This window comes from Numenius arquata, chromosome 8 (assembly GCF_964106895.1).
Source record: "Numenius arquata chromosome 8, bNumArq3.hap1.1, whole genome shotgun sequence".
Lineage (NCBI taxonomy): Eukaryota > Metazoa > Chordata > Aves > Charadriiformes > Scolopacidae > Numenius > Numenius arquata.
In genome coordinates, this window is record NC_133583.1 from 38,591,545 (window position 1) to 38,605,667 (window position 14,123).

Consider the following 14,123-nt stretch of genomic DNA (forward strand, 5'->3'; position numbering starts at 1 on the left):
TTAGTCTGTGGCCATGACAGGATATGTTTTTTAGGACAGTTGTTTTATTCCTCTGTATTGACGTGAAGCTATGTTATGCTTCTTGTTGTCTTAAATTAGAAACTTGTCTCTACTTTTCCATATTGCTTTTTAGTAATACAAAATGGTATGGAGTATTCCATTGGTCATTCTATTGTTCTGTCTACACTACTTCCCATCTTCTATGGGAAGCTGAAAAAAGTCCTTGACTAGTATAAACATCACTTAGCAACAACTAAATCAGTATGCATTATTGACATTACCTTCTTACCAAATCTGAAAACACAGCAACCACTAGAAAGAAAATTAACTTTTATCTTGGCTGAAACCAGTACATGTAGTAACATGAAGCAGCGAGAAATTTTAAAGGTCTTAATCTTTTGTGATGTTGTTATTAATTTTTTTTTTTTTTAGCCTTGTGTATCTTTTCAATACAAGTATAGGAGATGGCTGATGTGATTTGTGTTCTCTGCTTTTATAGTGATTCTCCAAAGTTACCATTATCTTTTCTTTGTGAAGATTACTGCCTGTTGTTAATCTCTATTGTTTTGAATATAACAATATTGTTTTCAAGCCTGTTTTTCTGTTAATACAAAATCCTGCAGGTAATGCATGTAAATCAAAGATGAGATAAGCGGAAAGTTATGTTAGTTTTTCACATTTTGCTTAATTTTATTTACTTCCCAAAGTTTAGGTTACTCAATGAAAGCTGAATAACAATTAAGTTGAGAAAAGTGTTTTATATCTAATGAAGTTGCTTTCACTTGCAGGCAGAATGTTTTAGAACAGTGTTTGAATCATAGGAAATCTTTACTGTGATCTTGTTTTGAGTTTTCATTTCATATTGAAACTCAAAATGCGTTAAGTCCTGGGTTTCACATAATGAGTGTGGGTGGCTTTTTTTTTTGTTCTTCAACCGTAAGAGTTGGTAATCTCTGGCAGTTGGTAGTGTGTAAACTTTCTCTGATTCTTTTTTCCTGTCACAAATGTCACTCCTGCATATTCGTGTTTCTAGCAAATGATTAATACAGCGATCAGAAACTCTCACGTTCTAATTTTAGTTGCATCTTAGCCTAGATACTTCAGATTGAACAGACTTGTATTTCTTTCTTACAAACAGTAAATGAAAATTGAAAACATGGTACAGCAAAATATTTTTTCCACAACATGTACCGAATGGAGACATTATAATTGTTTTGCTGTGACAGCATTCTTGAACGTGGTAATTATTTCTGGGTTGTGATGATTTCCTCTCAGGTTTATAAATACACTGCATGCTAATGTGACGAGTTTGTGCAGTTCTTTCATTTGAATCCTATGTGAGAATTCCTTGCATGTGAAAACACTAGCACAGGACAATCTTCAAGTAGATTTTTAGAAGAACCCAATACTTCAGAGTCTCCTATAGCAGCCAAAATGCTTTGCATCTCCCTCATCCTTCATTTATTGTCATTATCTTGTGGAGTAAACTGTTCCATTAAATTTTCTCTAGCAGTAGCTGACTTTCAAAGGTAATTTTTTTTACTTTTACTGGTATTCACACATTATTTAATATTTCTTCTCTCCTTTTGTTTATTGCACTCAAATTCTAAAAGTTTGTGGTACAGATAGAAAATCGATGATGTTAATTTCTGCCAAAAGTGCCTATGTGAATGACCTGTTTAGGTTAGGTGAGCATATATCTGAAGTGAATGGTTTTAAGCGGAATCCCAGGATTTTATTTGCATTGCTCATAGGAGAGTTGGTGAACAACAACTCCCCCACACTTTTTGCAAATGGATATAAACTCCTGTTGGGTCCAACAACTTCTGTATTGGTGCAAATACTGCAAACAATTTGAGCAGTATTGAGCTCACAAAGGTAAAGGTGAAAAAATAACTAAAAGCCTGAATAATGTCTAATTCTATTACTTTATTTGGTTAATTAACTATGGGTAACTGTGACAGTGCCCACTTCCCCCTGCCAAAGAATTTGGGAGTAAAGGATAGATTTTGAGATGAGGCTGATCATCAGATGATGCTCACAAAGTACGTTTCTACTTGTGACAGACTGTATTTTTGGAAAATGGTTACTTCTGTCTGCAGCTGATAAGGATGGCACTTATTAATTTCCCCACAAGAAACATTAAACTGTACCAACTGGATTTTAAAGAGTAATTTCTGAGATAACTCAGCACCTGGTAGATGAGAGTGAGAAGCCATGTTCCAGTTGCAGGAGCTGCTTGTAGAGTCACATGGAGACAGAAGGGTAAAGGAGATGTGTCAGAACAGCAAATAGAAGTGTGAAGCATTATTCTGTCTGTATGATTTGCAACCTGGCATCTAGTTTAGGTGGTAGGAATACATTTCCCACTCTTGGTGGCCAAGCAGTGTCATAGGAACTGTATGTGGCTCATGAACAGTTAAAGTGCGGCTTGTTATTTACTGTGGTGTGCTTAGCAGGTGCATCAAGTAGTCTGATAGCAGAGAGAGGGAGTGGAAGAAGTCTAGCTCTTGGGCATACTAAGAGCTAATTGTTAAAATTTCAGTCTAGAAGTTTTGCTATTCCTGGAGGAGAAAAGTCTTTTGTTGAAAAGCTAAACATCTTTTTTTTAATGGAAAGAACTGCAGTACTAAATTTCTAGTCCTGACTAGGACTTCTAGCCCCTGTATTTGAGTAACATCTAGTCAGTAGGTCTATTACGTGCAGTACGTGGATTCCCTACACTGGGCAAAAAAGGGTAAGATACAGTCAGGGATATGCTGAAGGATGCCTTGTTACAAATTGATAAATAGGCTTCAGAAAGGATGTGATAGTATTCTTGTTTATTAGGCTACTGCTGTCATGGTGTCAGTTGGGATAGAGTTAACTTTCCTACTAGCAGCTGGTGTGGTGCTGTGTTTTGGATTTGGAATGGAAGTGGTTTTGATAGCACACTGATGTTTTTGGTTGTTGCGAAGCACTCAAGGCCTTTTCTGCTCCTCACACTGACCCGCTAGCAAGTAGGCTGGGCAGGGCACAAGAAGTTGGGAGGAGACACAGACGGGACAGTTGACTCCAGCTGACCAAAGGAATATTCCATGCAATATGACGTCATGCTTAGTATATAAAGCAGAGGAAGAAGAAGGAAGGGGGGGATATTCAGAGTTATGGCATTTGTCTTCCCAAGGAACTGTTATATGTGATGGAGCCCTGCTTTCCTGGACATGGCTGAACACCTCCCTGGCAATGGGAGGTGAATGAATTCCTTGTTTTGCTTTGTTTGCAGGCATGGCTTTTGCTCTACCTATTAAACTGTCTGTCTCAACCCATGAGTTTTCTCACTTTTACTCTTCTGATTCTCTTCGCCATCCCAACCAGGGGGAGTGAGTGAGCATCTGCGTGGTCCTAGCAGGGGATGTGGGATTAAACCATGACATTGTTTGTTTTGGAGAAAACATTTTGGATCAATTCTTGCTTTTAATAGCAAGAGCCTATCTCGTTACTGTGTCAGGTCTTCAAGCTAACCTGTATGTCTCCAGATGTTTTAGGTCTTGCTTGACATGAATGCTTTCCATACCTTCTTGCAGGTACTTAATCTTTTATTTGAAATCAGATTTGCAAGTTATTGAAGCTGGAACAATGTAAATCTGATCTTCAGTAAGAGGGCTTGTAAACTATTTTTATAGAGTCCTGTGCTGATAATTACTTCAATTTCCTTTGAGTCTGGTAGTTTACATGCAAAAATCCCAGAGTCTCATTGAAGACACATGCATTCATATGCAAGAATTGAACTTAGAGGTCATTGCACTTCGTAATTTGAGGACGTATTCGTATTGTGTCTGAAGAGAAAGCTCCCCTTGAGAACTAAAGCAGAAAACTGTAAATAAGTGCAGGGATTAGACTGAATTCAATATTTATGGCAATGCAAGTTACTTACATGATTTAGCCCCATTAAGTTTAATGGAATTATTAACTGCTGAGTATTTTAAATAAGATTTCTCAGTCTGGATGTAAATTAAATGTGACCTTGTATTTCAGCTTCCGAAGTACATGCAGATATTTCAGTGGTTTATGTCTAAACATTAACTTTTCATAATATTCCTTTGATGCTGAATTTTAGTAAAACTCTTAAAGTCATCAGCTAATTGAACATTAAAATATTCTTGGCTATTGCTATCATCTTTGGAGGCTGCAGTACTCAGAAAATTTCAGGAAGCAGTTATCCTAATTGCTTAATTCTAAACAAATAAATGCATTTGTTATCCATTAGGTGCCTGTTAATGACTTAAATTTGACTCCATTGTAATTGCAGAAGTATACTGAAAATGACATAAGAAGCTGTTGTCTCGCCGAAATAAAGCAAACTGAAGAAAAATACACTGAAACTCTGGAATCGATAGAGAAGGTAAGATACTACATAAAGAATTGTAACTTATGCATTATTATAACAGTCTAGAAAATATAATGACATAGTCGATGTATATTTACATTATTTTTTTCCTTGCAGTTTTTCATGGTGCCATTGAAAAGGTTTCTGTCAGCATCAGAGTTTGATACTGTTTTCATCAACATTCCTGTAAGTAATTGCATATTTAATGAACAGATACAAGGTTCATAGCTGGTTATAACATATTTGTGTTGTATGTTACTGCACAAAATGATTATTTGAAATATGGTGCATTTATGCAGATATTAGAGCAGTTGATAAAAAAAAGATGTGCATGCTATTTCATTTTTTTTTTTCTGCTTGAGGGAATAGGATAAGAGAAATAGTATTATTGTGTCAGACAGTGAATGGTTATAAACTGGAGTTTTTTTGACCCTTAGCTAATAATTTATAGAAGATCGGTTTTCTTTTAATATGTGCTGGTATTTTAGTGATGGTACAAAGTTGTGACTGTTAGGTTGCCTACCACTGTATGCTGAGTGGTGCTTTCATAAGGATTTCTATAGCTACTCTGCAAATCCTTGTATCTACTCTGGCTCTGTCATCACTGAATACATTTTAAACTTAAGATAACTCACAGTTTTGGATTCAGAATCTGGTACCGGAAAGGATAAGGAGCTCCTCTGTGAAGTGTCTAGAAGACCTCTTTATTTGACTGAAATCTTTAAGATTTCTGTGATTATTACTTTGTTCCATTTATTTTTTGGCCAAATCGTAATAGTATGACAATTTACATATATTTTAGTTGATGTAAGTATTCAGCAAATGTCTTTATCTGACTTTAAAGGAAGACATCAGACGTGGTCTGAAGCCTCTCTCAACACAGACAAATGAAAGGAATGTTCTTTCATGAGGCACACTGTAAAGAAATTGATCCCCAGAGGGTGACCCAAGGGCCACATCAAACCTTTATTGCCTGTAAAAGATCACCTCTGTTTTGGCCATCTCTGGCATGTCCGACAGGTTCTCAGGGCTGTAGGAGGTGGTGTTGGGGATTTTTTTTTTTTGTTCTGTGGGAACCTGGTCTGTAAGAATATTTTAGTTGCTGTTCCAGCACCATCCCGACAGAAGCGAAATTGTGACAGATACTAAACTGATAATGATACCTGACACCTTGCCATGTTTATTCTGCTATTAAAGTTATCACCCTGAATCTCAATTGCTGTAATTTCCGTCTTTTTGAATATTGGTCTAAAATAATGCCACAGATATCCATAACCTACTTGTGTTCTTGAAGTATGTCAGCTGCCTATAGAGATCCCTTTGCTTTTGAAAACAAATTTGTATTTAATCCTACATTAATGTTTCTAATTCACTGCAAATAAGGCCCTGATGTGCCCTACCCAAGTTACTGTAAACCTCTTCCCTAAGGCTCTATTTGCCTGGGCATATTGACTTATGTGCATTGAAGGATCTAAAGCCAGCAAATGTGAAACGCTAGTGAGGGTATAAAAAGGGCTTACATGCCACAAACTGAGAGGTCAGCTTACTTAGTACTTGTTAAAGATAGGTAAGGGGATCAGATAAGAGCAGTAAAAAGAACAAAGCCTGTTTACTTGTAACTAGGAAGTCATGTAGTAAACTTTTACACTTAGGTTGTTTTTTGCTTTTCATTATCAGCATTGAGTATTCTGCTCTTGCAAGACTCTGCTTATTTCTGGTGCCAGTAGCACTTCACAGGCATGCAAAAACATTAAATGAAATATAGGGCTTGTCTAAGCCAAAAATATGTGCAAATACTTTGTCTGCTCAGACCTTATCTCTGCGGCAGTTCCTCAGCAGGAAGGCTGGAGGGCAGTGGAAGCTTGTTTTAAACTAAAAATAGCTGTTATGCAGAGCTCTACAGCAAGCTGCAATGTGGAGAGCAAGTACGGTCCTCTCAGAACAGGATTTGCCTCTGTTAAAGGGTTGTGGTGAAGGATTGCTGCTTTAGGATGATGCTATATTCCTCATACAGACTCTGCAAGGTGCTTGCTGGACAAAATCATCTGCTGATGTCAAAATATATTTTACTTTTAAGAAAAAAAAAACACCCACAAAACCAACCACCCCAGTGACTACTCTCCAGTCTAAAGAGAGTGACTTTCATTAGGGGTCAGATTTCAAAGTTCTGCCATATAAAATATATGTATGGCTCTATATTTGTGTGTGTGTCCGTGTACATATATGTCTATATATGTACATATATAGGCATTTGTATGTACATTTGTCTATGTATATACTTGTGCATGCGTATATAGATGCATTTGTGTATACACCTATGCACACATTTGAATTGAGATGTATATATGGACATACAGAGGGAAAGAGAGATGGAAGTGTGTCTAATAGATACTGAAGTGATGGAACTTTCGTTAACTTCTAATAATTATAGAATCATAGAATGGTTAGAGTTGGAAGGGACCTTAAAGATCATCTAGTTCCAACCCCCCTGCCATGGGCAGGGACACCTCCACTAGAGCAGGTTACCATCAGTTTAATTTAAAACTTGACTTTGAATTGCAGGTAGAAACTCAAAGAGACGTTGTAAGCTGTTTTTTCAGGGGTGTTGTTTAGTTGAGTCCCTGTGCACTCCTGAGAAAATGTGCTCCTGTATTAATTATTAATCGAGAGTGTTTCTATAATAATATTTTTGTCTGCTGCAACTTAAGATTCTGAGGACGTGGCCATACCATTGCTAGCAACTGAATTTGATCTGTTTTTGCTCCCTCACCTGTGATGTGATTGACCTTGTGTGTATTCCTGGTTTTCTTCAGTGTGAGGTGAAATGTTTTCGCTTATTTCACTACTCAATATTGCGTATTATTTTTGTAGTATCGTAGTATCGTTTACTACGTCAAACCATCTTCAATGGCTTTTTTTTAAACAGTCCTATATTTTTCATTGCAGTGGTCTGTATACCGCTTGTGGTCAGTTATCCTGATTTGAAAACTTTTAAATCTGTTTTGACTTAATTTCTTGTGAATTCTCTGATAGTATCTATACAGTATTAAGGCTGATGTAATCTCCTGTAGTTGATTACAGATTTTTGCATAATAGTGGAAAAAGTAAGGTGAGTTGCTACTATACTCAGGGAGCAAATCCTTCCACAATATTCTTGCCTTTCAGCCATTAGTGGCCTGCTGTATTGGGAAACTCATTATGATTGCAGTTAACTTAGCACTAGAACATCACTAATTGACTAATGTAATGTACAAAACTAATTTTTCACAGCTCAGGGACATGAATCATTACTTTATCTTGTCACTAAAGCATTTACTTGACTTGCTTAATTTTAAAATTATCATTATAAAATGAAGATGAATTAACAGTGCACGTTCCAAGCTAGAATAAATTAGTCTCTAATAGGTAGTTCTTGGAGTTTAGTTTTTCTTGTTGCACTACACGTGGAAGATGTGTCAAACCTTGAAATTAGGTTCTATTCTCAAATGATCTGTTTTCCATTTTATTGAAATTAATGGATCAAACATGAAAGAATTTATTTTTGCATTCAAAGCTTTAAAGTTATTTTTTTCTTTTTTTTTTTTTCTTAAATCTTTCCCCATCCTCATTCCTCTTTTAAAGGATTTGGTGAAAATTCACAGGAATCTAACACAGGACATCAATGATTCCATTGTTAACAAAAATGACCAGAACCTATATCAAATTTTTATTAACTACAAGGAAAGGTAAGATTTATGGACTCTTACTAATTGTGATAACATATGCTCAATTTGGTGAAGTATTTTACCATATTTTTATTTGATGAATATTTCTGAAACAGGATTGAATTTGATGTCAATATACTTAATAAGCTAGTATTTGGTATTTTGAGCCTGGAAGTCAAAATGTAACTTATTGCTATTTGAGCCCTCCCTCTTCTTACCCCCAGATTTGGCAGTATTGTTACATAGACAGGAAGCATCTATATTTTGAACCAAACTTAAATAGCTTATTTTGCACAGCATTTTTTCATGCAAATAATCCCAGATATTTTATAGCATGTACCTATGCTGTTTAACAGATAAAATGTTATAAAAGGGGAAGAAAGGGCAAAATAAGGCAAGGATATATATTAAGGCTATTCCAGGTTAAAGAAAACAGACGCAGTCATAACTTGAAAGAGAGAAAGCAGGTGCAAAAGAGAAGAGAGAAGAGACTAGTGTCTTACCCTACCCTGCAGTCAGAGGTGTGACAGTAAAGCAAACACACTCTACCTTCAAACTGTGAAAAACAGCCAAGCTGATAACAGGATAGCTGTGGCAGCATGCCAGACCCTGTAGGCTAATTGTCAATTTTTTTACCCACCTTTTCAGATTGTTTTTTCTACCAGCAGTGAACAGCAGTTGGACTGTATAGATGAACTTATATGCCTGTGGTACTTAGCTGAAAAACACTTGTACCGTGGGCTACAGTGCTGACCTACCCTGAAGTAACCCTTCAGTTGTGGTTAAAAATTAGTTCCTTTTGGGACTGGAGCAGGAAAGACCTGTGGGAGCTAATTGGATTTGGTTAAGGGTGATGGGGAAGGAGCACTGTTGCAGTAACAACAGCCCTGTGAGAAATTGGACACCAGCATCGGGCAAACGTTAGACAGGAGAGTTGTTTTCTGAGGAAGGAGGGTGTCCCAGGCTGCCCATAAACAGTCTTGCCTTCTGAGACCCTCTGTCTCAGCTTTTATGTTGGAGCAGGACATAGTTATTTCCCAGGCTGTGAGACTTTCTGCTGCTGTAGATGGAAAAGGGACAAAAAATATTTCTGGAACATGCTTATCTTTCCAAAGTAGTTCTGAAATATGTGCTAAGAAGGGAAAACAGGACATTGAGAAGAAACCTCAAGTTTATATTATACAAAAAAGAAACGGATGGAGATAGACTCAGTGTCTTAACCATGTAGTGATTAAACATAATCAGAAGTGGTGTTAAATCAATATAATCACTTTAATGTGAAAAAAGAATTTGGGGAAAAAAAACCACAAAACAGGTAAAGATTAGGCAAGAGAAAAAGAAATGTAGGAGACCCCAATGGGAACCTCCAAAAAGGGATTTGAAGCGTATAGAAAGAATCACCTCAAGAAATATACGAAAAGGTGAAAGGAAACAGCACTCTTTGCAATGGCACTAGCAAAAAGAAGCACTTCCAGCAGGGGCAAGAAACTCCTGTCATAAAACCAGGCTTCTTCAGGAAGCATTGCTGCCCTTGACAACTACTGAAAATATCTCGAGTTTTCATACACTGTTATTTTGATCTGAGAACTCACAGGATATAACCTGGTAGAAACTGTTGGAGATGAGTGACCTGCAAGTTCTTTGAAGAATAGCTGTAATTAATCCTGTTAAGCCTGTGTTACAGAATGTATTCATTACAACCTTGGAAATCTACAGTCTTGTAAATACTACATGCTGTTGTTATGTTTAACAGCAGTTGCGCTGCTTTTTAATGAGTACTGTATTTATCAGAACATATAGATGTGAGTGTTAAAGGAAATTGCAGTGATTTTACAGAATTTTGAAGGTAGATCAAAATCGTACTCTGAATATTCTTCCTTGTATTCATGCTGCCCATTCAAGTCTGTCACTAAATCCTACCCTTGCTGATTTAGGTACTGCTCCTTTTGAAAGGAGGATCGTAAACCATGTATTTGTGAAAAATGATCAAAGATTGTTCTTAAATAAACAATTTTTTCTTTTATTCTTTATCTCTTGCTTTAGATTGGTTATTTATGGACAATACTGCAGTCAAGTGGAGATAGCGATATCGTGCTTAGACAACATCTCTAAGACAAAAGAAGATGTTAAATTGAAGTTAGAGGTATCAGTATTTTTTAACGTGTGTATATGTATTTAAAAAACTGTTTTTCTGTGAGTATGCCCTGCTTTCATACAAGTCAAAAACTTAATGATGAAAAACTAGCTGGACTGATATGTGAATGTGTTTATCTTTTAATTTTTTTTGGAGCTTCTGATCAAATGAATATGTGAGCTGGTGTGGTACACATCCTGGCACTGAAGTGAATGGAATTTTGCCATTGACATCAGTTGGTTAGGTATTATTTTTTTGGGGAAGTGATCATCAGCGATACCCTTCTGCTTATTGTGGCATCTCAGGTGAGAACACAGAATTGCAGAATCACTCAGGTTGGGAGAGACCTCTGTTCTGAACAAGCCCTGGTCCCACAGCCTCACAGGGCTTGCTGTGCCATGATCCCCGGGTACTTTCCAGCAGAGCTTTCACCTCATTGCCTTCATGTGAGGCTCTCTTGGATGTGGCCAGAAGAGTGTCACCTGCACCTCCAATTTGGTGTTGTCTGCAGACTTGCTGTGGGTGTCCTCTGTCTTTTCCTGCAGATCATTGCTAAAAATATTAAATGGGAGGGTTCCCTGGACAGACTCCTGAGGAGCTCTACTTGCAACTGTCCCTCAGGTAGTATAGGAAACATTAGTCACCGCTTTTTTTGAGCCTCATCATCTAGCCAGTTTTTCATACGTCTAGTAGTTCATTCATCTGGAGCATAACATCCCAACTTGGATATCAGGATGCTGTGGGAGATGATGTTGAAAGCCTTGGAAGAGTTGATTCTCCCCACCCATTCACAGATCTGGCCATTTCATTGTGGAAAGCAGTCAAGTAGGTCAGGCATTGATTTACCTGTGGTAAATCAATGGTGGATGTTCCCAGTCTCTTTCCTTTATGTGCTCAGAAATTGCTTCCAAGAGGACTTTCTCCATAATTTTTGCAGGAGCTAAAGTGAGACTACTGGGCCTGTAGTTTTCAAGATTATTTTTTGCTTTTTTGAAGATAAGTATAATATTTGCCATCTGTGCTACGCTTATAAGCAATGTCTTGGGTTTTTTTGGTATTTTTTTTTTTCTAAGTTCAATGGAATGCCTAATTTTTGTTGCCTCTGTGACGTTTATCCTACTCTTTCTCATGCTGTTAAAATATCTGAGATATTTAATATAGTTGCTTGGCCTGTATATCACTGAATTTTCACATGTATCACTTGAATTATATTATTTTCTAACTTTCTTGTCTTATTCTTTCTTCTGATTTGAACTAGGAATGTTCCAAGAGGGCCAATAATGGGAAATTTACACTGCGGGATCTTTTAGTGGTTCCAATGCAAAGAGTACTAAAATATCACCTACTGCTCCAGGTATTTTATTTTTGAAATTTAAGGGGGTGGAGAGCAAAAGTATGATTGTTTATCATCAGTGGATTGTAAGAATGAGAGGTAAAGGTCTTTATCAAAGGGAGGTGGTTGACATTTCCATAGATTTGTGGCTGATTTGTTATGAAATAAAATCCAGTCAAGTGCAAGTTTTCTTACAGAGATCGTTCCTCAGAGCTGAAGCATATCTGGGGAAAAAAGAATAAAACAAAATTGTTTCCTCGGTATCTGAATCTTTCATTCTTGGTTTGTTTAAAACGGTTAGTAATACCAAACTATAATCTGGTAGTTTGAAATGTGAACCATTACCACCCAAAAGAGGAAGCTGGACTGTACTTACAGTATACTTTTAAGATGCTGCTTTGCTGTCATAAATTACAATAAAGCCATATTTATTTTGAAATGCTTCTTGTTATAACACACAAAGCGTTTGCTTTTGCAGTTAGTCCTGTAATAAGGGTGGAGAGTCTTATAAATTTAATTTGATAGCTGTGCCAGGAGACTCATTAGTTCAGCTGCAAAGAAATATATTACTATATTAGACTGTCAACCCTGCTGATGCTTGTAAAATGTCATTTTAAAAAGATATACTACTTGTGTGTGAAGCATAATTTTGACTCAGCGGAGCAATGCACATTCTGCAATATTAAATTTTTAAAAATATTTCTATAAATGAGTCATCAATATTTTGATCAATGGAAAATTGGAAAGAGCAAAATGAATGGTACAAGTGGTTTTTAAAAAAGCTGATGATATCTGCGTCATGATTTTATAATCAACTTGTATATTATGAAAAGATGGCATACAATATGTCACTATGCTCTAACGTGTGATACTAGTGTACATCGTACAAGAAGGAAATTTTTATAGACTTTGAAAGAAAAAAAAAATCCAATAAATTGTTAGCATTGTAATGTGAAGCATAAATACTTATTTCTTCATTTCCTAGGATTTTAGCAAGTTATTATGTTAGCTGAAATGTGTAATTCTCTTCTCAAATTATAAAGAAGAAATAGCCTGTTTCCCCAAGAGGTTACTTTTTCACTTCATAAAAACCAAAACCACCCTATTATTTTCCATATGGGAAGTGGCTAAAAAAATTCTTTAAACATTTCCATTTGATTTAAATACGTCTTCTGAGTCAGCTTTATCTTAGGCATAATGAGACAGTGACTTCTTTTAAGCAGTTGCACAGTTTGGCTGAGATTTTATTGCCAGCATACATCCCTCTCTGCAGACAAGTACATGCTTTGGAATGGGATGATATACTGTATAGTAATGTGCAAATGAACTCAAGTGTTTTCCTGTGCTTTCAGCATGCACATACAGTAATGATCTGATTGGCAAGTATTAAGTGCTAGACAGACAAAATTAGTTTCTAATGATGGTTTGTTATCAGCTAAAGTCAGTGTTTAGGCTCTACAGCAGTTATTCTTAAACACTTGCCAATTAGCTGTTTGCACTAGTCACCTCTGGATTACAGGCTGCTCACTATGGGGATGAAAATGTGAATTCTTGGGCTCTGTTTTCCGGTTTTGGCTTTTTTCTTTTTTGGTGTGTGTGTGTGTGTGTAGGTGAGGTGGGTATGAGCAATGACAACTTGCATTTATAAATTGACAGACAGTAGGTGAAAAGTTTTAACTGCTCTGTCCACAGGAGCTGGTAAAGCACACTACTGATCCCATCGAGAAGGCAAATCTTAAACTGGCACTTGATGCAATGAAGGTAAGTATTCATGGGAATGAACTATTTATGTCTTGGTTGGCAGTTAAAATGGTAGGTCGGAACTGTATTTCCTGGAAGAGAATAATGTTCTTCACAGCAGGTCAAACATGTTTTCACAGGTCACTGTGAGCTTCGTTGAGTATGTCAGGGCAAGCATATAGTTGAGTGCTTTGCTCAAGTCTGGGAAACAAGTTCAGTAGTTTTCTCAAGTGGAGGATTTATGAAATGCAACTTCCTTATTTCAGTTTACTCCTACATCACTTTGCTGACATATAATGAGATGAGATGAAACAGGTATTTCAATAATGATGGTCTCACTTCCAGAATTTAGGAATATTTCTACCACTGCACGTCAATTCTAATCAAGGTCAGTAGTTTCCTAGTGAGTTGAAGACAGTCATCTTTCTTTACAAGACTTGTTTACTGTCATCTTAATATGATCTCTGTGGCTTTACCGTTGAAAGCAGTAGTATCTTTCTGGAGGTAGAGTATCTGTCACACTACATTCACCTGCAAGTGGTACAAACAAATGTTTTATAGAATAGCTGTACTGCCTTATGTGTAAGGTAATATATTATGTGCTCCTCTGAACAGCTTCAGAAATGAAGTACAGTTCTGCTTCAGTTGGCTTCACAGCATGAAATGTGACATTCATGTGCTGGAATTGTGAATTTTTTTCTATCCTTTGTGGCAAAAGGGGGAAAGAAGCCAACACGACATAGGCTGTATCTCCTACTGTAATCTATATGGTCTACAGAAGATGCTGAAGTCAGACTAAGTTAGTTTTGGGTCACACAGCTGTCTCAAATTATGTGACTGTCT

At 36.8% G+C, this 14,123-nt stretch overlaps 1 protein-coding gene across 1 annotated transcript in view; it reads left to right on the forward strand.

The window, feature by feature from the left end:
• VAV3 (vav guanine nucleotide exchange factor 3) overlaps nucleotides 1-14,123 on the forward strand; it is a 165,555-nt gene that overhangs the window by 67,368 nt on the left and 84,064 nt on the right. Inside the window, exons 6-11 of the mRNA XM_074152877.1 lie at nucleotides 4,292-4,384; nucleotides 4,487-4,555; nucleotides 7,991-8,094; nucleotides 10,117-10,216; nucleotides 11,466-11,561; nucleotides 13,233-13,301. Of these exons, the coding sequence (XP_074008978.1) occupies nucleotides 4,292-4,384; nucleotides 4,487-4,555; nucleotides 7,991-8,094; nucleotides 10,117-10,216; nucleotides 11,466-11,561; nucleotides 13,233-13,301 (531 nt within the window). The remainder of the gene's footprint in view (nucleotides 1-4,291; nucleotides 4,385-4,486; nucleotides 4,556-7,990; nucleotides 8,095-10,116; nucleotides 10,217-11,465; nucleotides 11,562-13,232; nucleotides 13,302-14,123) is intronic.